Here is a 25,379-nt window from a genome sequence, read left to right as displayed (position 1 = left end):
AAACAATTGACAGCACAAGAGGGAATGGCCTGGAGTTGCATCAGGGGAGATTTAGTTGGGGTATTAGGAAAAATTTCTTCTCTGAAATAGTTGTGAAGCTTTGGAGCAGACTTCCCAGTGAAGCAGTTGAGTCACCATCCCTACAGTTATTGAGAAAACATGTGGATGTGGTGATATGGGACATGGCTTAGTGGTAGACTTGGTAGTGCTAGGGAAATGATTGGAGACTTGGAATTCAGAGGTTTGGTTTTTTTTTTTCCAACCTAAATGATTCTAAGATTGTTTGAAACGCTGTATGATTATTTGGTGATACTTTGTTGTAAAAGAAATTTAATGTTATGCCAGACATAATGGGCATTTTCATTCTTACAGTGCCATGATTTATTTATTTATTTATTTATTTATTATTAATTATTTATTAATTATTAGATAGCAGCTAATAACTTTGTTAAAAATACATATTTTGTTTAACTAGGATATATTGTAACTCTTGGCACTGCATAACTTTTTATAATATTGTGGTTATGTGTCTACAATACATAATTTATCTCTCAAAGACGGTTGCCATTTTTTTGCATTAAATTTTCCAAGTCTTGACTTATTTACACCATTCCTGACTATAGAGAGGTGTAGAAAATAATGAAATAGATCATATTGATTTTTAATAACAGAAGGGTATCATACAAAACATTTTACAAGTAGTTATGTTTCAATACACTTATTAGTGTTGATTGCAGAGAATTTTTGTGGTCTCTACTGTAAAAAAAAACCCCAAACCCAACAGGTTAATTGTCAGTCTTAGATGTCAACTTTAGTGTTTAGTGTTACTTTTTGAGATGACGTCAGTCTGTGTAACTTTCATAGCCTTTGACGAGAGTTGGCCAAAACGTTGATCTGCATATGACCTACACATAGGCATACTGTGAAATTTATGGCTAATAAGGCCAAAAGCAAAATTCCCATTGGCTTCCATGAGACGAGAATTTACTTTACACAGTGAACACTTAACGGAACTTTGGTTGAAGTAGGTACTTGGTGAAGCCTTTGGAAATGAGAGTAAGAAGATAAGTGGAGCCAGGATGACCATGTAGGGAAGAAGAGGACCTGACAGTTGCCTCAGGAAGGCAGCAGAGGTGGGGAAATATGTCCTGGTGTGCCCAGAACAGGGTCAGCACAGCACCATACTATCAGAGGGCCTCCCCCGGGCTTCTCCACCTAGAACTCCAGCTCTGCAGAGACTCAGCTTCAGTGCTAGGATGGCCACCAGCTTGGAGAAGAGGTGCTAGGGTTGTAGGTGGAGCCCACCATGGAGGAGCCAGGTGAGGCCTCCTCCAACCTGAAGGCTGGTTGCAGGGCTCTACTGGCTGCTGGAGGGGGGCGGGGCCTCCAGCCCCTACCAAAGGTCAATGAGGCATGGCTCATCATTCCACGCAAACCAGGAGAGGGCTTCTGGGCGAGCACAGGGTGCCCTCATCCGGACTCCTGGATGACGTCATGACTCCAGCTCACCTCAGAGCCCCCAGCAGCGCACCGCACGAGGTCAGCTTACAAGGGCCCAGGTGAGCCCCGGCGCCACGGCACGCCCCTCGAGGCTGAGACTCCTCCCCCAGCCCCGCCCATTTCTTCTGGGGAGCCAATGGGAGCCTCGACCGAAGTCTCTTCCGATTGGCTGGCTGCACGGCATGCAAATAAGCCCCAACGTCACTTCCTGGGGTAAATCGGGCGCCATTTTCTCTTTCTGGCTGTGGATGAGGAGTGGGTACAGGCGGGGCTGTGGCTGCCGGGCGCTGCATTTAGAGGCTGAGTTGCACGCAGCCCCGGCGATGCCGGTGTCGCCGCCGCCTTCGCGGTGCACGGAGTGAGCGCGGCAGCCAGTAGAAGGAGGGAGCGGTGGCGGTGGTGCCGGTGCCGATCGCGGAGGAGGAGGAGCCGCGAGGTGCCGGGCACGGCGCGGCTGTGGGGACCGTAGTGCGGCCCCGCGAACCGCAGCGTGGGCCGCCGGCCCGGCGGGAGCGGCGGGGAGGCGGCGGCGAGGCGGGCTCCCCCTGCAGCCCGGACGGGTAAGTGCAGCGGGGCTCAGGCGGCGGCGCGCGTACGGCACCGCGAGGCGCTGGGCGGCCGAGTGAACGCGGCGGTGCCCGGCTGCCAGGAGCCGCCAGGGAGGCGGAGCGGAGCGGAACGGAACGAAGCGGCCTCGTTCTCTCGTCCGCTCCTGGTCGAAGGATAACGGGCAGCAGGGATGTAGCGGGGTGAAGGTTTTGCGGTCGTAGAACGGTTGGAGGATCTGGGGAGCTGTGTCTCTCGGTGCGGCTGCTGGAACTGAGGCAAGGCTCCAGCGGTGGTTTGTTAAACTAAAGGACGGTGATGTCAAGGCGCTGCTCGTGTCACAAGCATCTCCCCGTCCCCTGCTCGCAGTGGGTATGACCGGAGGAGGGGCTTCCGGGTTTGTCTGCCATCTGCAGCTAGAAATCACTGCTTTCCACTGCGGTTCTAGTGCTGTGTGGTTGGCGTTGCCTACGCTGTTGTTCAGCACCTCGTTTTGTTCTAATTTCTGTCTACGCACAGGTGATCGTGTATGTAAGGAGCTGATTTGTTGTGCTGCAAGATCTCTGGGTGGTAACTCTTAATTACTAACAGGCAACGTGGGTATCTGAAATAGTTTTATTGCCACGGAGCTGTGATGTTCATGTTAATGGTATGCGTGCAAAACGAGAAGCAGTATAAGTGTTTGACTCCTGCTGCAACAGCTCAGTTTTGTACTAGAAAAGTTACATACAGCTCTCCACCAGCTGTGATGTGTAATGCTGTGTTGCAGAAAATAGGTTGATTTCTTTGAATGCCTTCTGTAATCAAAGATACACTGAACTCCTTAATAAAATAATTATTAATATTAATAAATATTAATATTTATATTTATTAATACTAATGCAATAAAGGCTGACTCTTGGGATCTCCAGTTGATATTCTGAACATCTTAATACTCTTTTTGATAAATCTTCTGTTTGATTTTGAACAAGAAGAGTGGATTTCTAGCACTATGTGTAGCAAATATCCAGTATTCTTATTTATGACTTTATACTATCTGTAAGAAGAACAGTAATAATAGCAAGTGACTTCATGGAAGTTATTAAAGCAAAGCAAAACCTCAGCAGTCCTTTCTCCATACAGTTAAAACCATCTCAGATTTTGAGGAAACAGTCACAGAATGGCTTGGATTAGAGTGCACCTTGAAGATTGTCTAGTTAGAAAACCCCTGCTGTGGGCAGAGCTGCCACCCACTTGATCAGACTGCCTTGGATTGCATCCAGCCTGACCTTGTATGCCTCCAAATATGAGGCATCTGCAACCTGTTCCAGTGGTTCACGACCACCTGAACAAAAAATTGTTTCCTAACATTGAACCTAATTTTCTTCTCTTTTAGTTTAAAGCCTATGTAAGAAGTCAGTCCCCCTTCCTGCTTGTAAGCTTTCTTCAAGTACTGGAAGGCTACAATAAAGAAGCCTTCTCTTCTCCAAGCTAAACAGACCTAATTCCCTCAACCTTTCCTCATAGGAGAGGTGCTCCAGCCCTCTGATCATCTTAGTGGCCGTTCTCTGCTTTAACAGCTCCACATCCCTCCTGTACTGTGGGCCTCAAGCATACAGTAAGTGAAGCCTCCAATGGACAGAGTAGAAGGGACAGTCACCTTCCTGCTGGTGATGCCTCTTTTGATGCAGCTTAGGATACTATTGGCCTTCTAGCCTGTAAGAGTATGCTGCTGGCTCATGTCAAACTTTTCATCCATCAGGACACTTGAGTCCTTCTTTGCACGGTCGCTCTCAATGGATTCTTTGTCTCTACTTGTATCTGGGATTGCCATGAAGAACTTGTATTTCAGGAGGCACAGATAAAAGTCCAGGGAATGGAACCATCTGTCAAACATGTGAGATGTTAGAGCAGATAAATGGGTACGGCTTCTTTGAGGGCTTGTATACTTCCTAGAATGGTTCTTGGCTGAAACAAAATCAATGAAAGTAAAACCATGACCAGGCTGTCCTCAAATTCCTCTAGGCAGTTTTAGTGTGCTTATCTTCCTAGCTGCTGCCTCTGCTATTTTTGTTTGTTCTTCAGATTTTGAGAATTAGTTGTTATTGCTTACCACCATTTAACTTTCAGGAAGTTAGTTTTATTGTTTTCTTAATGAAATTGACTTATCAACTTTAAATGAATTTATTCAAATGAAAATTAAGAATTATGTATTACTATTTGTCAACTTGGAAAACAAATAAACCATATAACAAATAAACCTTTTAAAATATTTGCAACCCAAACAGTCTTCATTTAAAAAACAGCAACAACAACAAAAAACCTTCAAGATTTTCTCCCAGAGTCGCTCGTTAAGCAGTTTATTAGATTTCCAATGCAGATATTATAAAGAGAAAAAAATTCTGTAAGTGTAGTCACTTCTGTAAGAGGAGTCAAAATCCTGCTGTTATAAGCACTACCGAGTGCCAGCATCCTAACAACAGGTCTGTGTATCAGTTTCTGTGTGGATTCTGGTGTCTGAAAAGGGCCATATTGTAGCCTTTTTTTCTCTGGATTTTCTAGTAGGGTTTCTATATGCCTGTTCTCATTAATTTTCTAGTAACTTCTATTATTGTTTCAGATATTGTTGGAGATGCATGCATGTGGAAGGTGTACTCATGTTGTTGCTCCAGCTCTATTCCAGCTCCGTATTTGATTGGATTGCAGTTGTCTTATTTCCACATGAACGCAAGCTAAAACGGTACCAAATGATACAAGGGAAAAAACTCACTGTATTAATTGGCACAGGTTTCCCAGAGACTGTTAAATCTGTCCATGCAGGTTTTGAAGACATGAATAGGCAAGGCACTGGATACCCTGGTTGTGATTTGTCCAGAGGTCTCTGCCACTGTGAATGAGAATTGTTCTAAGAGATAGGTGTAAAAGGAAGGCAAGTGGGAGCTTCCGTTTTTGTGGTTACTTATCACTTCAAAGAGTTGAAATGCAGACATTTCCACTTCTTTTTTAATGCGAGAGTTAGTCAAACGTAAGTACTTGGTGAATGACCAGTGTTTGTCTTTCACACATAAGACATTGTCCACACAGTTACTTTGTTGTTAGTGTTAAAATACTTGGTGCTACTGGGAGGGGAAGAGCTGCTGTATTGATCTCTGCGGGAAAGCTGAATGTAGTTGTATCTTATGTGTGAGTACAGATGATAAAGAACTGAAGGGAACCGTGAGTGTTGTGTAGTACTTTCAGTTGTGTGTATCATTATGGAGTTGTACCTATTTGAACACTGGATGTCGGAATATATTGGTGGATAAAATGCCTGAGCAATGTCTGAATGCCCTGTTCATATAAAATAAGTTGGGATCCAGACATCAGCTCCTCCAAGGATTCTTTTACCGTGCTGTTGACTTCTCGGGAGTTTCCCTTATGAAATGTGCTCTGTGTAAACTTGGTGTGCTACCAAGCTTTTAGAAACCTCAATTGAAAGTTATTAGAAATAAACTTACTTTCAGCAACATGGTTGATCAAGAGTAGCTCAGATTTAATCTTACTGCATTGCTTTCGTGTTGAATTTTGTCGATTAAGAATGGCCTGCATGCCAACAAAAAATTGACTACGTTATGCATAGGAACTGTGTGCATGCTCAGGTTTGAAGAATGTTCAGAACACAAAAGAAATGAGTATAAAAAGAGTATGGATGATGAACTATACAGTAATCTGAGTATTAAACTGACGGTTTGAAGGAATGATCTCAGGAAGTTGAAATTTCATGACCGTTATGGTGGTGTGTTGCTGTGTTTTATAGATACAGAACATACAAGGTGGATAACTAAACAGATTGCTTAGCAGTAAGATTTTAAAAGACCAGCTGAATAACCTTGTACGTGGTACAGTGGCACCTGTCTTGCTGGATTGAATATCAACTACTTGAAAACTGGAAAATAAGTCATCTATACCCAAAATTTGTTGTTGTTATTCTGTCTGTCTTCTGGATTAATGACTTCTATTTCAGAAAGTTTGCTGGTCTTTAAAAGAAAAAAAAAAAAAACCACCAAAAAGCTGAGATAGATGGGTGTAATGTACTGTGTATTACCTTTCTGTACTAAGGCTTGTGTCAGGAAATGTCTGCTTCAGTTTCTACAGTATTAAGTTAAAGGACTGAGATGAAGGAGCTGTTTGCAGTGAAACTTATAGTGTTGAACCACAGCTCCCTCTGACTGAGCTGAGCTGGTGTTGTCCTGTTAGCTCTGTTGTCTGAAGTGGATCTTGGGGTTGGTGCATATAACCCGTCTTCATGGAGAAACTGATAATAAAGCATTAACTGGAGACTGCAAATCCAAGTTGGCTCTGGTTTAAGAAGAGGACTTTAAGTCTTTATTTTACTTCTTGGATTTTGATGGTAGAATGCCTGACCAGATAATTTGGTTTATTTCATTCTTTATAGGTTCTGACCCACGCCACTGGTGGTATCAGAATGTCTTCCAGACTTCTTGTCAATAAAAAAGATTAGAAAACAAGACTAGCATCTGTCCAATGGGGCTCACTCTCCATTTTTCTCTACACACCTTTCCTTTGCGGGGAGAAGAAGAGGAGAATAGCATGTGAGTTCTTTGACTTCTAATTTAATTATATAAATTGTATATTTTGTACATAAATTATCATTCAAGGAAAAAAAATGACATAAATTGGAAAGTTTGATTTATTTTTTTTTTTTTTTGGTGGTTGCTAAGACTTCAGCCTTCTGTGGGAGGCTTTTATTTTTATAAGTTGTTTACAGAGTAAAGATATCCTTTTGACACTGAATATCTATTTGTTGAGAAGTAACTTTTCAGGATGCTCAGGACCATTGAGATTCAAGTACTGTTTTGGGTATTTTTCCCTATGACCCCTTGCCCTGGATGGTTGATTTGTTTAGAAATAGAACTCTGCTGTCTCTTAAACTTGTCTTCAGGGAACTGTTAAAGAAGAAATAGCTCTGAGGCTTTCATTAACCTCTTTCAGCATGGGGTTGTTTTATAACATTTTATGCCTATTTAAGTTTTGCAGATTTTAGACATTTGAGAGTAAAATGCATTTCCCTGTGATCCAGGGATGTGATAAATACAGCTACTTCTAAAGCACGGTCTGTAAACGTTCCCTGTGTTTGTAGCAGGAGCTGGAGTTATACAAAAGGTAGTCTCTTAACACAGCTGCCTGGGTAGAGACAACAACCCAGCTGCTGGGGATGCACTGGACCCTTGGTGGTGGTATGTTCTAGAACATTGCTTTCCAAACTTTGGCTTGCCTGGGCCACGTTGAGTGAAGAGGAATTGTCTGGGCCACAGTGTAGTTAATGCAACAAATTTTTTTGTAGTTTAATATTTTTATTACAGGATTTTTAAAAAGAACAGTAAAAGCATAAAGCTAGTGGGATATTTGACCTTGTTTTTGTGAAACTACCGCATCAGTGGTTGATTTGGTGGAAGTGATTGCAATTCTTAGTGAGTTCTCAAGGTGTTTGTCCGATTTTTGATGAAATTTATTCTTCCTGTACTTCACACATGAAAATAGTTGCTCACAAATATACACATGGTCAGAAAGGAATGACACGAGTAAGGTGTGGCTGTGAAGCAAGGAATATTTTTCTTTGGTAAGATAGGGCTCATAAAAGTCTAGTAAAGAGACATGGTCCAATTTTTCACTGAGTTGAATGTCTGATGGCAGCTCTGTACGTTCCATTTGAAGTCTTGCAGGTAATTGTTGACTGGGAATGGAGTTGGAAATGCACCAAAAATTGATTATTTTTCCAGCAATCTCAAAACCTATTCTCAAATTCCTCTATCAAAATGGAAAGCTGCATACCATGCTGTGCACAGGACTGTGTTTAGCCAGTGTATCAAAACACATACAATTATTCACCATAACTGAAGATACACACTGCACTGTGCCCTGTGGCAGCATTAATATCATACTGACAGTTTGGTTGTTGCTGAGCAATGTGTGTGTGCCCATAGCTGGGCTGGGCCATGAAGAACTACTGTCATGATTGGGCAGGGCAGGGGGTGGCTGCATTGCTGACTGTGCTGGGCTGTGTGTGGCCCACAGGTTGGACATTCCAGTTCTAGATAGATGGACACATTGTGCAACAGCCCTTAAATGGGTGACCACCAGCAGATCTTGTCTTTTTGTGATCTGATTTTAGTGAGATGTTCATCTCCAGCTAGCTTTTAGGAGGGAGTGGAATAGGGTGTAAATTCAAATTCTAGTCTAGTTCCAGGTGATAAGGAAACTTGCACTTCAGAAGAGGATGCTGAAAATATATGTTTCAAATTCTTGTCCCTTTTCAGCAAGTTTAGCAATCAGTGTCATACAGCTGTAGTTGTTAATTACTCTAGAAGCCTACTTTATGCTAGACTCACTTTATGGCAGCAGATGTCCATCCATGGGGGGGAAGAAAAGAGAAACCTGGGTTTAACTAGCAATTGTATTTAAAGCATACACATGAGATGCCTCTCTTGATGATTTGGTTTCTTGTCACATCTTGGCACTGTAATGTTCAAGGCGAAAGGTGTTGATAATCCCCTTTCCTAAAAGAGTAAAACTCTCATATTCACTTTTACCTGCAAAACCACCAGGTACACTATAGCTACCATATAGAGATGAAGAGAGATGAAGGAAGAGACTTGTTTGTTTAGATAGAAGAAACCAAGGGGCTCCACCCAACTTTGTTCCTTAAGAGGAAGTAAGTGATCTACTGATTGATCATACAAGTAATTGGTTTAAGGCTTTAGCTTTTATATATCAAGTGCATTTTTGTCATTTTATTTTTTAATACTGTTAAATGTGAGTGCCTGTATTCAATTATAACATCATGTTTTAACTTCCTTTTCAGGAAAAGTGCAAAATGTTTCAAATTCCTGTTCAAAATCTTGATAATATCAGGAAGGCTCGCAAAAGGGTGAAAGGCATTCTTGTGGAACTTGGGCTTGACAGCTGCAGGGAATTGTTGAAGGTAAAGTAACATAAAGTGATCTTGAGGAAAACCTTTAAAAATACTGTATTTATTGTATATGTGATGTTTTTCTGGCCTGGGTCTTTATGATGAGGTAAAGAGGAGAAAATTGCTTCTTTAGTTGAAGGATCACTTAAGTCTGAGTGCCTATATGCTAGAAGTGGAACTTAGATTTTTGGTACATGATGTTGAAAGAAGCTTCATTTCTCAACAAAATATGTTACAGATGGTGCTGTGTGTTCTCTGCTCATAATAATTTCACCAATAAGAAATGGTACAACTTTAGGAAAAAAGCTCCTTTAGTCAGCTGTTTGTATATTATGTATGTGGTAATATACGTATGTATAATACAATATACAATATGTATATATGTGTATGTTGTATATTTGTATATGAAATGCTGTTTGTATATTACATAGTAATTCTGTTCTTTTAAAATTACAAACAGAGGAAGACTTGATATATGGGAGCTTAATTGCTTTGAAAGGTTCAAGAGGAAACCTGTGAAGGATATACAAACAAATGTAACTTCTAAAAATCAGCATGCAATTATATCCAAATATTTTGCAGGCTTTTAAAACTTGTCTCCAGGAAAATACCAACTTACTGAATTGTGGTTCAGTTCTGTATTTTTAAAAGCATATGCAAGTATGCTGAGGCAAAGTGAGTGTAGTACTATTGTTACCACTTACTGGAGAAAGTACTGTACAATAAGTCAGGGACCCTCAAACATCAGATTGGCAGTCCTAACACTGGGAAAAAGTATAAACATAGCAACTTGGTTACTGAGCACAAGCTTTTCTGGCTCTGGCATGTTCATGACTTGACACTGACTGTAACCAAAAGCTGGGATTAATTCTGTGTGATGGTACTGAAATAAGTCTTTCTAGGGGTGCTGTTGTCTCTTGGGGTGTTCTTGGAGCCTGTGTAAGTAAATGATTTGAAGAAGCACTTAAGGCCTACATGCTTATCTAAATCTGGAACATTCTTGGTTGTTGCAGTTGAGCAGTGCTACGTGTAAATAAATGTAAGAGCTCAAAGTATACTTGTCTAGTATTTTTTTTTTCCACTTTTTATTGTGCTGTGTTTTGTAAATAAACCTTCAAAAACTCATCTGTCTTGATGCTTTGAAGATGTTTTGATGATGCTAGTATGTTGGGAATTCTTGCTATAAATTTGATTGCAGTACTAAGTTTTTTTTATTATCTTTGACGTTTGATAGTAAACAAGAAATAGAGTTCCCTGTTGTGGTTTTTCTTGTTTTTGGTTTTTTTTTTTTAAATAAAATTTCAAAAGGTATTGACACGACACAGTTGTGTGCAAGTTTACATTCTGGAAAATACTGAAATATGGGCCCCAAAATATCAAGTAATTCTCCTTCAACCAATTTTATAACTTAAAATCTATTTTTCCAGACAATCTAGGGCTGTTTATTTTGTGTGACTGTTCTTATAAAAAGGGTGTCTGTCTTAATAGAGAAGTAGCTTAAGGTGTTTTTTTTGTTCTTTGAATATTAAGGTGGATTTCTGGACTTTGTGCTTTTGAGAAGACAGGACAATTGAGGAAATGGTATGAAGTGACATGATACAGACTTGACTTCTTGTCTGGTCTTAAAATTTGGTTTTAAACACTCCAGTTAAGACATGATAATGGATGATAGCTTGGGGAAAATGAAGGAATGTTCATGTACAACATAGTAACTCTTGGTAGATTGACCAGAGAGAAGGATTATTTGTTAGCTAAAAGTTCTTAATTGTTCTTCACTAGGAAGTAAACGCCTACCTTCTGCATTAAACTATGTTTGAATGTCAAAGTAACTTACACTGTAATGTCAGAGGATTTAGTTTTGGTAAATCTTTCTAGCTTTAGCATATTGTGTGACCTCCTGTATAAGCATTCATTTAAACTCTGGGCACTTAAATCTGTTCTGGAAAACAGTGATTTTTTTGATAGAGGGGAGAAAACAATTCTCAGTTTTAAAATGGTTTTTCTCTTCAAAAATGTTTTTTTCTTCAACTTGAGATACTTGATTAATCACACTTCTCAGATTAGTTTTACTCCCTTGTTTATCCTTTCCCCCTGCCCAGTTTTCCCCCTCTTGAAATAAACCTGGAAAGAGTGTAATGTGTTGCTTCTGGGATGTCAAGCCTATTACAGTGATAAGAATTTCTCTGTACAAGACAGACATTTCAGCAAAAAGGCCTAGGCCTGCTTGCACATGCATTTGGGTTGTGTGAGTCTGGCATTCAATCCTAGGAGCCTTACTTAATGGAGAGCACTCCAACCAAAAGTAAAACATATTTAAACTTTCCTGTCAACTCTAAGAAATGCATTCCAGCGTGTTCAACTGAACAATTCTTTGTGAATTCTGTAGCAAACACAAGAAAAACACTGTCCTATAAGGCTGTGGAATTAAAAGGAACAGTTACCCAGAGTAAGAGAAAAGTTGTGTGCTTCTTGGAGTGTTTGGTGTAAGGATGAGTAGGTGGACTTATGCAGTAGTAAGATCCTGATTAGAGTGGTAGGGCTTTGTTCATTGTTGCCTTGAGAACTTCAGAATTTGTCCTAAGGAGATGCGCAGGCTAAAAAAGCTAGAAGGCTTATTGTAAATTTAAATGTGCTTTCCTAAACTTAATTTTGTTTATATATTACCACTAGCATGCTTGCTTGTCTGTTGCATAGATAATGATGCTCACATGAGTGCAGTGCAGGCAGGAGCCTAGCACAGACACCCTGCATCAAGTAGCCTTGTTTACCTGCTTCTGAATCTCTTTTCTTCTCCTCTTGTTGACCATGTATTCTATTTTGTTTGTAAATGCTACATTTTTTTTTTAACTTCAGACTATGACAGTGTATAAATTCAGCATCTCTTGAAGGTGAGCTAACCTTTAATAGCCTTTATTACCTACTCCTGTTGTTCCAGTGGGTTTTGGTGTACATTTGAAAACATAGTGCTCTTTCTAAGCATCTGAGTAAGTGTTAAATGGAAGGGAAGGTGAGGTGAGAAATATGTTAATTTTCTGTAGGTTAAGCCTGGATCTGTGGTCTGCATTCTAAGACACCAGTGTACTGTTGAAGCTGACCTAGGGTCTTTGGAAGGACATAGCAATCAGCAGTTTTCTTTTTTTCCTTGCCATGAAAATGGAGGGGAACTCTTAACTGGACTCAGATTGTTCTGATAGAATTGATTAGAAGAATGCTGTAAGGAAAGCTTACTCTGATGTGGTTGTTACAGACGCAGTAGTAATGCTGCTTTTACAACTTGAGAAAGTACTGCTACTTTTCTGAAATAAGTCTCTCAAATGTCTTTGTCTTTGCAAGTTAAATGTGTAATAATAGCATGAAGACTTAACACCGAAATACCTGCTGCAAAGTAAGGAATTATGGTAAGTAAATGCATGAAAGTAGATGCTGAAATACTACAGATTAAGGAGGAGGAAGGTAGAAGCAGAAAAGATCTGCGTTCGCTGTGAACTTGGCTAGAAGTGAGGGAAATAAAGTATAAACACTTCATTTTCCTTGTTTTTGGTGACAGTAAGGTGTTCAGAATGCCTACTATGTTACATGAGGAAGTTATGAGCTAGCAACTGAGGTAAAATAAAGCAAACGGGAGTCAGAAGTAATTTCTTTGAACTGAGTTTCGAAACCTCTATATTAATGCTGCATGAACTTCCATTCATCTTGCATTCATCTTGTTTTCTTGTTCCTTACTTTTGAATTGAGACCAGATTGTATCTACCAAAGCAGATTATTTCTTGTGTGCTTTATTTTCATTTTAGAATCTTAAAAGTTTTGACCCAGGTGAAAAATACTTCTGCAACACTTCGTGGAGTGATGTCTCTCCCTGGGAGTCTGTGGGCAAAAGGAAGGTATGTGCATTTGAAATTGAGTAGATGTGCACGTGGAATTGCTGAATATTACTGTTAGCAGGACTTCTGAAAAAACTAAAATATATTTGCTCTAGTATTTATTTTCTGAATAGTGTTTGGGGAATAATCTTCCCTTGCCTCTTTTTTTCTGTAATGCTGCAGGTTATAAGGACAATTCTATGTGCTGTTTAAAGTGTTTAAGTCCTGAACATCAGTATTTCATGTGTCACACCAGTGTTCTACAACTGTAGCCTCACATTATATGAAGTTGTGACGTGCTTTTTTATATAAAATACTTTTTTTAAGCAGAGTAATGAAAATGTGACTGTACAGATAAATTAAGTTGAAATTTTCATTAGCTGCTTGAGACAGTGTTGTTTTACTTCATGTATAGCTGGGCTTCTGTGTGGATCGAGAATCTGCGTAAAAGACAGGGCTGAGATGATCAAAACAAAGTATCTTAGAGACTTGGTGGGATATAAAATCACAGAAATCAGTAAGTAAAGCACAGGAGTACACCCAGAAAAGAAAGGTAGTCTTTTCTGAATCTTGCTGAAGTCTCAAGATTCCTGGCCGTTTGTATGAGGAAGGCCTTCAGCAACTTGTAAATAGCAGTAGGTATCCTCTTTTCATCCTGGTAAATAGTGGTTTAGAATAGTATGGTAATGGCTTGACTGAAGTTTGTCTGCATTAACCATTTTTAAAACTGGAGTGGAGGCCACAGAGTACAGAGTTGCTGTTATTAACAAAGCCCTCAACATACAAGCTGACCAAATGCCATTCAGGCTTAGCCAGGTTCATTTGGTAGAAGGTGATCTCTCTAGCACTTAGGACCTGTCTAGATTATCTTCTAGTTTTTCTTTCCTAAACTTGGATCCATAGGTTTAAGATTTGATGTCAATCCCATTTGCCAAGCTATGTCTTCTGCTTACAAAACTTGTACCTGTCTTTTCTTCAAACAACTTTGTTTCTTTGGTCTGTATTATTCACTTATCTTCATGCTGCCTAGATATGAGAGAAAAGAAGTCGATCCTTTAAGATGTTTTATTCCAAAATTGCTACAATAAGGGGAAAAAAGTTAAGCTACATCAAAAAATTCAGGAATCTGGAGAAACTATCTAAATAAATTAGTCTGTGGTTTCTACCAGTGTGATTATTCTTACAGAGATTTTAGTAATTCCGGAAGAACTTGGGTTTTAGGAGGCTGTTGTGTTGGCTAGGATGTGGGGAATGTTGAGACTCTAAAACAAAGTGTTATATTTTATTCTGGAGTATGTTCTTTGGAATGGAATCAATCACATTTTCCTAAATAAGATTTTTTTTTATTGCGTTTGTACTGTTTAGTGTTGTGTTGGTCAGACTTTTAGATGTGCCAGTTTTCTTAAGCAAATTTTTATTCTCAAAAACTTCCTTACAACTGAGATCTCTTTCTTTAAGAAAGAGTAGCATTTTCAAACATTGAAGGCAGCTGAGACTTGCATGCGTGAAGAACGTGCTGACCCAATGATCTCCTTAGGTGTCTGTGTGGAAGAACTCTTTTCACAGACATTTTAAGAAAACAAAAAACAAAAAAACCAAAAAACCAAACAAACAAAAAACCAAACCACCAAATTTTCACAAACTTTCCTGTCCTGCTGCAGCAGTTTTTTATTTTGAGCTGAGATTTTAGGTTTCTTCCTTCTTCAACAGAACATGAAATATGAAGCTTATTTTTCTTTAGGTCAAGTCTTGTAATTTTGACCTTCCTTAAAAAAAAAAAAAAAAAAAAGCTTGAAAAAGGCCTGAAATGTAATTTTACCCTAGACCTTGTCCCCAGGTACTAGGGCAGGTTTTAGTGGTATGCTGCAGTGCTTGTTTGTATTAAAAAGTAAAAACGTCTTCACTACAGAATTACAAATTCAGCACTTGGACCACCTGCTTGTGAAGTAGTGTTCTCATGGCCCTAACTATAAATGTATATACTCCCATATTATCCCTAGTTGACAGCAAGGAAACTTTGTTTACAGAAAGTAATTCTATTTATATGGAAATAAGTTGAGAAGGAGAGATACAAATCAAAATTGGTGGTCATGGGGTGCATTGGTCCAATTTTTTAAAGGCATATAAGCTTTTCTAAGCCTTTAACAGCTAGTTAAAATAGGCAGTAACATCAGTTTGTCACCTGATGTCTTCAGATGTGGAGGGGAGCTTTTAATAGTGCTCCATGCTTCATTAGTTCTCTATTTTTGCTGCTACCCATTGTACTCCCAAATACAAGTTTGAAGCTTCTTCTAACTTGATGCAGTGCTGTTTACCAACAGCTGAGAACAGACACCTGAAGAATGTAAGAGCAGAAAATTACTTGGTGATACTTTTCTAGCATATGCTTCAGCAGCTTTAGGCAGGCGGTGTCTTTATCTTTTGAGTTTGGAAGTTAGATTTTCTTGATTTTGCTTTATCGACTGCATAGATTCTTAGTGTTGCTACCAGGTGATACCTTCATGGCTATATAAAATGGCAAAACAAATAACTGCCTGGATTCTCGATTCTGTATTGGGCATGTAGATGGGTGATAGAGCTAAGCTGGATCTTTACTGATGGAACAGCTTATTGTTGCTTTTGGATGTAATTTTGTAAGTGACAGTGGTCAGTAAGGTGAAATGACATTTTCATAAACAACCATTTTCCACGAGATCTTTGAGTGCACACTTGTCACTTAGGTGTTGCTGTGAGTGGCTGTGTATTACTAGAAGTCAGGGGCAGCTTCCTAGGAAGTGTGGATACCTAGAAATGGCTGACAGTTATACACTTTAGGAAGAGCAGTTGATATTCATGAATGTATGAAAACCAGTGCTGTTGAAGGAGTATACGAACGTTAAGTAGAAACAGGCTTATTATTGCAGTAATTCTGGGAAGGGTCTGTAATAAGCATGCTAGATGAAATTTCTTACAGGCATTAGTGTAATAGGATGTCCAGTATGTTGAGATTATGAGGTGATTTGCTATTTTCTGATAAAAGGGGTTTTATTGCTTTCTCTTTCTGTTAGTGATCTGACTCTCAAATAATATACTTAAAAGTTTAGTCTTTTTTGGCTTTGCTGGGGGAAGTACTTTTCAGCCAGTGGTAGGACGTTGAAATACATACAAAAACAAAATTTAAAAGTTCCTTACTTCTCACTTCTCCATTCTCTTCAAATAAATAGCAGATGACCGTGTTGACTAAACAAAGCTTTAATAGTTTCATATTAAGTGGACTGCTATTCCTACCTGTTAAGACTTTTATCTCCTTTGTATAATGGAGTACAAATTCTTCTTATCCTGTTCTGTGATTCCCATCCTTAATGGCTTCATAATTATTTTTTTTGTGAATGGGAATAAAAATTAACCTGCATAAGGCTTTTTGATAAAATACAGGGGAACAGAATGGTCACAAATGTTTCTCCCTTTATGTCATCTTGAAGTTTGCTACTCAGCAATAAACAGGTCTCTATGGAATGGTGAGGATACATGCTATACACCCAGTGAAATTATTTTTGACAGATGATAGAGTAGACTTCTTTTCAAACAGAAAACAGTTTCAGGAACTGGAAGTTTCTAAGTGGATTTTCTTGTTTTGTTTGCAGAGATACAGAACAAAGCCGTACTGCTGTAGTTTATGCAAGTTCTCATCAAAATTACTTACTTCATTGAGGAATCATTTGCACCGTTACCATGAAGATGAAATGGATCAAGAGCTTGTAGTACCTTGCCCAAAATGTGTGTTTGCTTCTGAGCCAAAAGTAGTGGGAAAACATATCCGAATGTTTCATTCGTCTAATAAGAGAATACAGAACTATACAGTTAGCATCTTGGATGGCATGAAACAATTCAGGAGTGACATCATTAATTTTACATGTCTAAAATGTAACTTTACAGACACATTATATTATAACATGAAGAAACACGTGCTGATGAACCATTTTCAAAACTTAATAAGTACATATTTTGGCCAGAGACCTGATGAAAGTAAAGAGAATTCTATTGAGAACTACTGTAAAAAATGTAATGCTTCTGCAAACAGCCAAGATTCTTTAATGTATCATGTCTTGACAGCTGAAACACACAGAGACCTGGAGAACAAACTTCGGTCTGTAATTTCAGAGCATATTAAGAAACCAGGACTTGTAAAACAAATGCAGATTGCTCCAAAGCTTCCCCAAAGCATACCTGTAACTGCTCCATCTTTAGGTCCTCCTGTGGCCCCAGGAGGTTCCATCTCAGCTCCAGCTTGTATCCAACTTGCATTCCCACAGAATAATCACAACCAGACTGTGGTGCAGCCAAAAGTTCAGAATACAGTCACATCACTGACTGTCCCAAGTGCCTCTTGTAGTGTTCCACATACAACTTCTGCTCCACTTGTTACCCCATCACATGTTACTCTTGTATCCAGTCACCTTCCTGTAGGTCAGAATAATGTTAATATTCAGCCATCTCCTTCTCAACCTCTCATTGTTTCCCACAGGCTTCCTCTTAATCAGCCTGTCACAGCTGGGGCTGTTCCTCTGAATCATTCAGTTGGGACCCTAAATAGAACCGTGGCCCCTGCAGTTCTTCCTGTTAATCAACCAGTCAGGCCTGGACTCTTTCCTGTTAATCAGTCTGGTACTGTAAATAGTCCAGTTGCAGCTGCAACATTACCTGTCGCTCAGCCTGTCAGCCCTGTCAATCAACCACTTGCACCAGGAGTTCTCTCAGTTAACCATTCGGCCGAGAGTGTGAACAGACCCGTTGGTCCCACAGTCCTTCCTGTGGCTCAGACAGTTGCTTCAGGAGTTGTACAGCTTAATCAGTCTGCTGTGTCTGGAGTTGTTCCTGTCAGACCGCCTGTCAGACCTGGCTTTCTTCAGCTTAATCAGCCGGTAGCCCCAGCAGTGATCCCAGTAAATCAGTCAGTTAGATCTGCAGTTTCTCAAAACGCAACTTTTTTGGCTGTAGGTTCTATACTTAGGCAGTTGATTCCAACTGGGAAGCAGTTTAATGGAATACCTACCTACATGCTTGCTCCAGTTTCAGTTACTTTGCCTGTACCTCCTGGTGGTGGAGTAACCGTGGGAACTCCACCGCAAGTGCCTATCCAGCTAATGCAGTCTGGGACAGTAACTCAGTTATCTCAGTCACCAGCTGGTGCACCCTCTCCTCCAATGGTTTTAACAACTCAGGGTATATCGTTACAAGCTTCCCCACCTGATTCTGAAACAAGTCAGACCCTTGAAAAGGCGAAGCAATGGAAGATCTGCCCTGTTTGCAATGAGCTTTTTCCATCAAACGTCTATGAGGTGCATATGGAGGTGGCCCACAAACATAGTGAAGTAAAAGTAGAGGATGCCCAGGAACCTGACAAACTTGCAGCTTGTGCACCGTTTCTAAGGTGGATGACAGAGAAGACGGTTCGATGTTTCTCTTGTAAATGCTTTCTCTGTGAGGAAGAGCTCATGAAACATCTCCTGATGCACGGCTTAGCTTGCTTGTTTTGCACAGTTACTTTCCACGACTTAAAAAGCCTTGCGGAACACAACAAATCTACACACAGTGGCAAAAAGCAGTTACATGCAGATTACAGCAACAGAGGATTTCAGTTAGGTGATGAGGCTCAGGGTGACCTGGTGTTTCCACACTTTGATTTCAGTACAGTGTTACCAGAAGAAGACATTGGTGAAAGAGAAGTACACTTGGCGGTGCTCGCTGGAGTAAATTCAAGGACGCTCGTCCCCATTTACATCAAAGTGAAACCTCAGGCAGCAGAATTGAACAATGGATGCAACAAAGTGTTCACCTGTCCGTTTTGTTTCAGTTTGTTTATTAGTCAAGAAACCTATGAAATGCATTTGAAAGAGAGGCATCATGTTATGCCAACTGTACATACAATTTTAAAGTCTCCAGCTTTCAAGTGCATCCACTGTTGTGGCGTGTACACTGGAAACATGACTCTAACAGCTATTGCTGTGCATCTGCTCCGTTGTAGAAGTGCTCCCAAAAACAGCAACTCAAGTGTGAAGATGCAGCTTGAGCGTTCTGAGAAGAAAGAGCTACTGTTTGTGAATGGTGAAAAGCACGATTCTGTAATTAAGAGGAAGCAGTCTGATACCTGCTTTGTTGCAGAAGACCAAAAGAATAAGGAACAGCAGCCACTAAGCTTAAGTACCGGACTAGCTCTGTATCCAGAAGATGAATTGTATTCAGGGCTAGTGCCTTTCAAACGACAAAAGATTAGTATTAGGACTGAGATAAAGAAAATTTCGAGTGAGGATCTTCGTGTTCTAGCAGTAGATCCCAGACAATATGATCACAGTTCGTATGAAATTCAAAAACAGTTTCTGACAGACTATTTTCATGTGAGGCCATATCCTTCAAAAAAAGAGATGCAGTTATTGTCCACGCTGCTGTATGCTTGGAAAATTGATGTTGCATCATTCTTTGGAAAAAGGAGAAATGTATGCTTAAAGGCAATAAATAGTCACAAACCATCTGTGCTGCTGGGTTTCAGTATGTCAGAACTAAAAAATGTTAAGCACAAATTGAATATAAAAGATGAACCATTAGATATGTAAAAAAAAGCCTTTTAGAACATCTAAAAGCAATCAATAATTGCAAACTTGTGAATGTTGCAATTTATTATGATTGAATTTAACTTGCAGACTGGCCTGTTGGAGGACTGTGGTAATATAAAAACTTTCAGTTGTGACTGTTATTGTGAAAGGTACACAGTTGTGTATTTGAAACAGCTAAAACTTTGTGATTTACACTTCTGGACTTTGTTTTAGCTTTTTACTTTTTCTAGAGTAGTAATTTTTTGTTGGTTTTGTTTCCCTTTTCCCCTCCTCCAGGCTCCCAATAGATTTTTTATACCATTATGTAAAATGTTTGTGCTGTTAAATACAAATTTTATTTTATTTTTCTGCAATGTCATCATGTTTTCTAAACAATAAAATGTATAATGTTGTTTAAAATACTGAGGTAAATTAGATGTATTTCTAATTTGATTTGACTATTTGATTGTGTTTTCCAGTCCTCGTAATTTTTTAAATTTTAAATTTTTTTGTTGTTGTTCTCTCTACTGTAGTCTTTACATCCATTGCCCCTTCAGATTCTGAATGCACTGGTAACAGTGAAGTACCTGATAGGTGTTTTTTTTTTTTTTTCCACCTCCCATCAGTTGTATTACCTGGGCCAGTTAATTCTGGTGACTTGTAATATGTAGCTGCTACTAATGTGGTGGGGAATTGAGGGGCTGAGAAGGGGTCCTGCTGAGGTGCTGCTAAATTGAAATGGTTGCGTTTGTCAACTGTGAACTAGGTCTTGCTAACTAGAAGCATTTACTCTCTTTGCTGCTGTTGAAACCTGTTTAACTGTCACTTGTTCAAAGCTCAGTAACAGCATTTGGTTTCTTTCCTTTCTCAAAAAGCGAAACTGATTTGGAGTGTGTCACATTGCTCTGAGAATGTGGCATATACAACTTCCTTAAGCATAGCTGATCTATAGAAGCTCTGTTCAGGTATCACTGGAGTTTGGTGAACAACGTGATTTTTTTAACTTTTATTTTAAACTGCTCTTGTATGAGGTAATGGAGCAATGCCTCCTTCTCAGCAGATTAGATGTGTCTTTAAATCCTTGAGATTAAAAACAATACAAACAGATGGGATGAGCTGGTGGCATCAAGATCCTAATTCATTACTTGATCATTTCTCATTACAGACAGCATAAGTGTGCTATAAAATAAAACTAGATGATCTTGCTCAATATGAACAAGCATCTCTGCTACAGAAAAGTTGGTGAGAACCAACTGTATAGCAAGTTACTGGTGACCATATTGAGGCCTTTAGTTCTGTTCCTTCTTTCTGCAAATGCCTGGTTTCACTTGGTTTGTGGAACTGTTTCCAGAATTAAATAATAGCTAGTTTTGTAACAATCTATAATATTTATATTATATTATATATTTATTTTTTTTCTTCTTTCCCCTCTTATTTCACTGAACAAAAAAGGGGAGGCTGCCTATTGGTACCTTGTGCTGGTAAGGAGAAGGTAATGTCTCCAAGCTGTTTTTTAAAGTAAGTCAGCATCCGATCATGCTATGCAATAGTTTTTAAAGCAGATACAAAATTATTTTTGTGATTTTTCTGAAAGCATCTGACATCTTAATAGAATTGGTGACTTGAGATTCTGTGAGGTAGGTAAAGCTCTGTTTTGGTACAATCTTGATATTTACATGTTGACACCTTCAGCAAATTTTAATGTAACGAGCAGTTACCTAAATGTGGAAGGTCTGCCATTGGGAAAAACTTAGTAATTTGCTACTGAATAGACTTAGTTGAACAAGCTGAATCACCATTTATGGGGGTTGCCTACACCTCCTATCCTCATCTGTAGGACAGTAAGTAGCAGTGCAGTTGTGTAGCTTCATGAAAAAGTCAGTGAGCAGTTGAGATTTGGGCACAGCATAGTTTGTAAGCCAGTTTGAAGGACTCTTAGTGAGATAGAGGGAAGCTCTAAAAGTCCTGAAATCTTAGGCAGTCATTTTCAGTCTTCAAATCTTGATATTTTGAGCTGTACCATCTTTGAGGTAGTTCTGCTGCTATCAGTGGCCCTCCAGCAGGAAGGGATTGTCAGTGTGCATTTGGGGAAGGCTTGTGATAAATAGCTCAATATCTCTTTCGAGGTATGAACATTGGTTGGAGTTTAGAGCTGGAAAGTTGTATCAGAGTTCACCATGCTTGATGCCCCAAGGAAGCAGTCCAGTCTTAAGCAGAGTTAACCTGCTTGGCATCCATTGGTGATATTAAGGATTTTATATATTGGAGTTGGGTTTCAAGTCTTCAAAAAACCAACTTTCTAACTTTCTCATAGACGTGTGTGCAGATAATTGTCTAGCTCCCTCACTTTGTTTTTTAACATTCATGGAACTTGTTATAACATTCTTTTCATTGTTAAAAGACACAAAAGCACAGTGGACCTGCATCATCTAGATGTTTTAGGTAGACCTTAAAATAAAATAGCACAGTGTAGTAACATTGTTTGTTAACCACTGACACCTGCTTATTTTCCAAGAAATTGAAGTTCTGGTACTAATTTGCTTTTGTCAGATGCTCCTATCCTCATTCACTGAGGACCACAGAAACAAAGAACAAACAGATAAATTTTGAAATCTAAAGTGACAGAAAAACCAAAGCAGCTCTATCAGTATGGTTATGATTTTCAGAAAAGCTGAGGAACCAGAAAAAAAAAAAAACCCTCCAAATCCATCTTTTTAACCTAACTTTGCTATAGGTTTCTCAAGCACGAAGTCCTTTGGTGAGAAGTTGCTACTTTGGGAAGATACTGCTGCCCCTGCCTAGAAGTGCACGTGGGTGGTGTATGGTAAGTGCTTCTCTGGCATTTTTGTAAGGGAGCAGCCTGATGCTACTGGTATAAGCTGTTGGGGAAGGCAGGTCAACCAAAGGAGCTGCTCTCCCTGCACCTCTGCAGAAAGCAGACTTTCTGAATGCAAGTCCTTCAAGCGCGTGAGTAAAATTGTGGTCCACTGTGAAAGACATCCATTTGGGAAGAATATCTGATTGGTTCACAAGAAGACATTCGTTCTTCATGGGAATAAAAACAAAAACACCTGTATTTATTCTACTGCCGAAATGTATTGGTTAAGAGAAGCATTTGAGAAACACTTTGTGGTCTCTTGAGTTTTTGAGCAGAAAAAAGCATTTGTGAAAGTGAGATAGCTTATTATTTGAACATGTAGTATGAAGGATGGTGATTATTGTGTGATGTGGTCATGCTTGTCCTGTTCACATTTGTGTGCTAGGAATTAAGGTATTGTTTGGTAAACTGACTTTTTGGTAGAGGACAAAACTAAAAGAGCCTTGCAGTTCTGTTTCAGTATTGTAGTTCTTGTGTATCGAGCCCATTTTATCCTACACTGTTCTGAAATTGTTCAGCTAAGCTTAGAGTTTTACTGAAGTAGGTGTAATATATAACTTCAGGTGCACAGTTGCCAACAGGTACTATACAGATCTATAGAACTTTAATTCTGCTGCAGTTGGCAGAAGAGAAACGTACGTAGCTGATTTTAAGTTCATATGAATTTTTACTCTTTTCTTTGCGAAATGTATATGAAAAGCATGTATTAATGAATGAAGCAGAAATTGTTGGTTCTGCATGTGAAATCTGGACTAACACCCTTTTTTTTTACTGCCTGTATGCCTCATTGTTCCTGCTGTTTGGACTTGAGGGGCAAGTGGCAACTGTGGCCAGGTGTTTCTCTTTTTACTTAATCAGTAGATCCCCAGACATGTATGATGTGTTTTGTTTGTTTCTTTGAATGTGTTTAATGCTCAGAGTTATGCATATGCAGTGTGAGCTTAGTACTCTCCTGCATGCTTGAGAAGAATGTGGTTCTGCAAATACCAGGAATATAAATGCAAACTAGATGCCTGTCTTCCAATTCTATATGAACTGTATTTATTTATCCAGTATTCTACTTAGTGGTACGCTAAAACAAACAAACTCAAAAAGCAAAAAAACCCCACCTCATTCTAAAATCAAGGGAAGCAGAGGCTTTGAAAGTCTGCGAAAGTGCTGTTCTTTTATTTTGGCTATCTACCTGTTAAAGAAATAGCAGTTCTTGCTGCCGTGGCATATGAAGTCTTAAAGACTGAGATTGGTAGGTGTTTTGTCTGTCAGCCTGCACCAAGAAAGCAAAGAATTCAACAAGAGACAGTCATGTATTTGTCATGGGACATGGGTGTTTCTACAAAAAGTGCTGATTAGTTTGCATTTTCAGAATCGCTGTGTTGTTTTGCTAGCAGTCCATTTGAAAGTGAAAAAGATACTCAATTTTAAATAAAATGAAGAGTCTATAAAACAGTGTTGCTGTACATGGGTATATGACAGGCTTGCTAAGTAGAAAATGTGTTGTTTCTTGTCTGGCTTACATCTAGAGTGGGAGATTGGGTGTTAGACAAAAAAAATAAAGACAGCAACTCAAGAACACAGTAAATGAGTAGTAGAAGAGAGATTACAGAGCGAGGACTGCAGATATATTGTTTGCAGGAGGAATGGTGAAAAGGGTGAGAAATTAATCTAGTAGATACCAGACACCAGTGAGAAATGTGGAAGTCTGTCCCTTTGAGCTGAGTGTGTTAGCTGTGCTGCCAAGCACAGTGTCTGGCAGTGGGGTCTCTTTTTAGATAATGTGGTGCAGAAGGACTGGTGTTGAATGTGTAATGATGCATGGGATGAGTTTTGTCAGATTAATGTCACAGTGGCAGCACTTAATCCTCTGGTCATCAACAGAGCCAAAAGTAAGGTGGACTAATCAGCAATGATCCTACATGTGGGAGGGTTGTGTGTGGGCAGAGATGGGAGGCAGGGCATGGATCTGATGGGCAGCACAGCTGAATCTGCTGTGTCATGGCTTCGTATTCTGGAATAGAATTCCTCTTAAGATGGCTTTTAGGACAGGTTTTAGTAATGTTGTTATTATGTGAAAAAACGCAAGTGTTGTAACTAGATTTGTTAACTTGTTAGACTTGGAAGTAAAGCTGTGAGCATCTTTAAAGATGTGAATGCTTGTGTAACTACAACATCATGTTTAGGGAATTGTCTCTAATGAGTGTATGACTAGCTCAGTTATCCTGCGGTCATGACATGGCTGTGACAATGCTGTGTGCTTCCAGGCATTGGAAAGAGATGGTTTCTGGAAGCAGAGATGATGCTTCATCTGAAACATGACTTTTGGTCCAACAGTCATTCTACCTCTGGTCATCTGTGCTAGGAAAAGTTAGTTCAACCTAATAGGGATGTAGTAAGGGCAAATAAATAAAATGTTTGTCCTGTCTTAAACTCAGTGATGTGATTTACAATCTCATACACTTAGAGGTTAGGGTTCACATTTCATGGTGAATAATAACAAAATGGCACAAACACAGGTTAAAACCTGACCCTATTCAGTGTGGATTCATGTAATGACAGCACTTAGGGCGGTGAGACTCAGAAGAATCTGAGTGCAGTTTAGGAAAAAAGCCTGTTTTTGAGAAGGATGTGAGACTTGTCAGTTTTGAAGAGAGGTGTGTGGCATGGCTGCAGGCAGTAGGAAGAAATAGCTCGTGCTGGTTTAGGGGCTTGCTTCTTGTATTTCTGTGAGCCATTCCAGCAGAACTTGCAGGGACCTGAGTGCTCTGTAGGGAAATGCAAGGGTCTCTCTTGATCTGCTCAAGAGACTTGCAGTGTGGCCACCCAAGTGGAGCTACAGAACCTTTTGCCACCAGGCCTTCAAAGACATCACTTTATGTGCTGGTGTCCAACTTGGGAAACTTACAGAGAATGCTTTGAGCCCTGGTGTCAGAAAACAATGAAAGATGTGCTGGTAGCAGACTGCTCAGCAATCTCAGGAGAAACAGTTATCCACCATCTCCTACAAAATTACGGTTGTCACCTGAGTGGTGATGACCTCTACCTAAGGAAGTTGTTCTCGCTGTGTGCAGCCACAGTGTGCT

At 39.6% G+C, this 25,379-nt stretch overlaps 1 protein-coding gene across 2 annotated transcripts; it reads left to right on the top strand.

The window, feature by feature from the left end:
• The first annotated feature begins 1,696 nt into the window (after positions 1-1,696).
• On the top strand, positions 1,697-19,837 carry ADNP2 (ADNP homeobox 2). Of its 2 annotated transcripts, XM_090136817.1 has the most exons (6): positions 1,697-2,060; positions 6,461-6,617; positions 8,631-8,737; positions 8,888-9,007; positions 12,787-12,876; positions 16,479-19,837. In XM_090136817.1, the coding sequence occupies exons 4-6, from the start codon at positions 8,900-8,902 to the stop codon at positions 19,443-19,445; spliced, it is 3,165 nt and encodes a 1,054-aa protein (XP_089992943.1). In that variant the 5' UTR covers positions 1,697-2,060; positions 6,461-6,617; positions 8,631-8,737; positions 8,888-8,899; the 3' UTR covers positions 19,446-19,837. The 2 variants fall into 2 exon arrangements, with proteins under 2 accessions (XP_089992943.1, XP_031464164.2); XM_031608304.2 differs by lacking the exon at positions 8,631-8,737.
• The last annotated feature ends 5,542 nt before the right edge of the window (positions 19,838-25,379 follow it).

The sequence above is a fragment of the Phasianus colchicus genome, chromosome 3 (assembly GCF_987193195.1).
Source record: "Phasianus colchicus chromosome 3, bPhaCol1.hap1.1, whole genome shotgun sequence".
Taxonomy (NCBI): Eukaryota; Metazoa; Chordata; class Aves; order Galliformes; family Phasianidae; genus Phasianus; species Phasianus colchicus.
This window is presented reverse-complemented; position numbering and strand designations above follow the sequence as displayed.